Source organism: Cystoisospora suis (assembly GCF_002600585.1).
Source record: "Cystoisospora suis strain Wien I chromosome Unknown contig_1017, whole genome shotgun sequence".
NCBI classification, from domain to species: domain Eukaryota; phylum Apicomplexa; class Conoidasida; order Eucoccidiorida; family Sarcocystidae; genus Cystoisospora; species Cystoisospora suis.
The window spans coordinates 51,917-55,578 of NW_027153818.1; the positions used below are offsets into that span (position 1 = coordinate 51,917).

General features: G+C 42.8%; 1 protein-coding gene across 1 annotated transcript in view; it reads right to left on the reverse strand.

The window, feature by feature from the left end:
- The window catches only part of CSUI_002399 (mif4g domain-containing protein), a 25,421-nt gene that overhangs the window by 7,159 nt on the left and 14,600 nt on the right, over positions 1 to 3,662 (reverse strand). The window contains exons 10-12 of the mRNA XM_068062601.1: positions 2,940 to 3,172; positions 1,722 to 1,813; positions 578 to 699 (exon numbers count right to left, since the gene is read on the reverse strand). Of these exons, the coding sequence (XP_067925426.1) occupies positions 578 to 699; positions 1,722 to 1,813; positions 2,940 to 3,172 (447 nt within the window). The remainder of the gene's footprint in view (positions 1 to 577; positions 700 to 1,721; positions 1,814 to 2,939; positions 3,173 to 3,662) is intronic.

Genomic DNA, 3,662 nt, shown 5'->3' on the forward strand with positions numbered 1-3,662 from the left:
TATGTAAACATATATATACATATATTTATGTAGTGTATACATATACATATATATATATATATGTAGTGTATACATATATATATATATATATGTATGTAGTCAGCTGATACATACAAGCGTAAAAGTGAATCAGAAGTGAAAGAAAAAGAAAGAAGTTTAGGGTTCGGAAAAGGGCTGGTGAACCCGATGGACACATGAAGATGATGCGAAACAATGACCCTTGCTCTGTCGATAGAGAAGTACAGGTATTCGTTATAAAAACTAGAGATAAGGAAAGTTCTAAAAAACTGAAAGGTACAGTGTGTCCCTGACAAGGAGTGTACATGGAGCATAGCTAACTACGTCATATACATAAATGTACGTGTATAATACTGCAGGAATCATTCCTCCCCCCTGACAGAGATCTCAAGTGAAAAGAGAGGGCACTTTCTCAACCGTAAGGCGAAAAACAGAAAATAGTAAAGAACACACAAAACTCTAACTCCCCCTGTCCTTCTTCGGTTCTAGAAGACCGCTGAAGAAAAGTACACCCCAGTCTCTCGCACGACTGCTTTCAGGACAGAATACAGACTCTTACTTGGATAGATTCAAGCAGGGAATCAACACAGCCAATGACTACTTGAGGAAGATACTTGGCTAGAACGCAAAGTAGTGCCGCTACACGGTGCATGTGATCGAAGTCCGTATGCATGTCCGCATCTGAGGTAAAGAGAGAAACCAACAAAGAAGTTCAGATACTCGTCATGAGACTTGCAGTGAAGAAACATTCAATCCCTGCTCTCTCATGTACCTGACAAACATACTCAAGTGTATATAGAATGAACACACACCCTCACATAGAGTGATGCGGTGTCGAGAGACTGCTATGACAATAGAGACACCCGTGCAGAACTTCTTGGAGAGAAACGATACGAGGAGCTGGCAGTTTCGAGTGTTAGAAGCCAATAGCGCTTTCCCGCAGCTGTATGATATCTCTTCTTGCCACCAGAGGACCCGTCTCGTATTCAAAACTTGCAGACACGAATGCTACCGGTACATCGAAACCTCCGGCACCACTGCAATTTCTGCTATGACCTTGAGCACAAGCACTGAAAACAGAGGCCAGAAAGGAGCAAGAATCACAATGGGGCCGGATACAAGACTTCGGATGTATCGTGATATACGCACATGAATGACGAGACAAATAGCCAAGAAAAGTCTTTGTATACATACACCTTTACATATGCATAGATGCTCGTCAATGTATATGAAGACAAGAATCAGGATGGGAAAGAGAATAGATCCAAATAGCAGGCGCAATGCGGTCCCTTATTTACGCGGAGTTGATGTCGAGCACTACGGAGGACGACAGATTTAAAAACTTGCTGCTGACCTCAAAAATAGTTCCGTACTTCAACCCACCCACCACGGCGTTCCACTGTCTATTAACATGAAGAAAACTTGGCATATCAAAGATACCCGAGCTACATATATATATATATATATATATGTACATACGATATATGCATATATGGATACTGTGGAGAAAGTCTGAGGATTGGTAAGCAGCCCTCACATGCATCCTTCCTACTCTCCGTATCTCACCATTTCCACACGAAACAGAAGCACTGAACACTCGTGAATAGCTCACCAACATACGACACAGCGCGTCTCAGACTGAATGGCAAGCATAACTCCACAACTCAGGCACAACTGAGGTTCAGACTGTTGTTATTCTGTACCTAAGATACATTCTCGAAACCAGGTCTCCACTTTTGCATCTGTAGACCAGGGAAAGCGTCGAAGTACGCGAGACACATCGCCTTCGTCTTTACTGCACGAAACAAAAACACAGACACGTCAAGAGAGAAGAGCCTAAACACGAAAGGCGAGAGAGACAGACTACTGCTCCTAAAAAGAAAGGTTCCTCTTTTCTACAGCAACGAAACGTGCATACACACCCTGGGGGACAACAAGAGAGAAGATTGAGGGGTCAAGAAAGCCCACGGTGAATAACAGGGCGCCAGGTCTGTTAATCCATCAGGAGGTAAACATACATGCTGGATACTGGAATACCATAAATCTGTTAATACTTCTCAAGTGAGATCATTCATGGCCACTGTCTATTTTCCTCTCAGCAGGGGGGTATTGGACGCACAGTTGTCCCCGTAGCAGAAGAAGTGACGCGAGACACAACAGCATGAAGAGAAGTAAGAGCGAATCAAAAAGAGGAGACAGATGTGTGTAGGGAGAAAGACACAAGTTCGTTAAGGCAAACCCTACACATATACCAAACATACGTAGAGTCGAAATATACTTATGATGTCTGCAAATCTCCGAACGAAAACAAGCGATAGATATCGCCACTCTGAAAACCCCACAACACCACGGTGCATATGAGAAGAAAGATGAAAGGGAAGAAGTGACAACAAAAGAACGAGAGTACTTTACCCGTCTTGTTAAGTCATAGAAGTCAGTCATCTCATTCTTCAATTTAGAGCTGCCATAGATGCAAGACATGATACGAATGCATTTCTATCTCTTTCCCTCGGTGAACAGAGATTGTGTCCGACTGCTAAGTACAGGAAGTCTAGAAAGATCCTGAAAGACTCCTCGCAGCACATACAGCCAGCCCATGAGATGACACCTGAAGCTAGACCCCTTGTCCCCCTATACTTACTTAATCTAATCTATTAGTGTCCCAGATATTCAGGACTATCAGCAGTCCAAGACGGAACCGGCTCCCATGTGTATATTTGACAAAGTAAGTACAAGTCATAGAAGGAGAAAGGAAGACACGCTGTGAATGTACAGAGAAGTACAGAGTGTACGAAACACACAGAGTACAGATACTCAAAAGTTCTGTTGTCTCTAGTCAAACACACACGCCCAACTGCATGAAGATATATATATATATATATGTCTGCGTGTACATCTCTATTTACATGAAGACGACCTACATAGGTAATTCACTGAAAATGAGCCTATGCATGAAGAGCTTTTGAGGGGGTTGATCTTTAAGAGATTTTGCATTTGAGCGGTTTGAGGGTCTAAGCTGATGATAAGCTTCTTCAATAAGAATATCAAGACGAGCTGTCAAGTTCTTCGCTCCCTTGATTCGTAGCATTTTTTCCAATAACGAGCTAAACCTCTGCCGGGTCAAAGGCATGTGAAGAAGATAGTAGCCGCATGTCTGGACACAATATCCACACAAATTCGACTACAAGCAAACATTGCGAAGGACGTCTTTCTCTAGAGTGTGTAACGACATAAGAAAGACAAGTCTGAGTATACGGCTCTGCAGAAAGGAAGCGAGAATTTGAACTTAGGGACGACTGTACGGAAAATAGAAGAGAACCGTCCGGTCCCCTGATCTTGGTTCATACACCGTCAACGCTTCGAAAGCATTCCGAACTCAGGCCAACACCCCTACAAGCGCCTCGGAAGCGCAGTCAGCTGTTGAAACTGCTACGATCACTACGTCGAAGGGAAAAGTGTGCCCTTCTACTATGGCGGAGCCTTGCAGTTCTTGCTTCAGTCCCGAGAAAGAGTACAGGAAAGCTTCTCGGAAGATAGATAGATAGATAGATAGATAGATAGATAGATTAAAGATAGATAGATAGATAGATAGATTAATGATAGATAGATAGATAGATAGATAGATTAATGATAGATAGATAGAT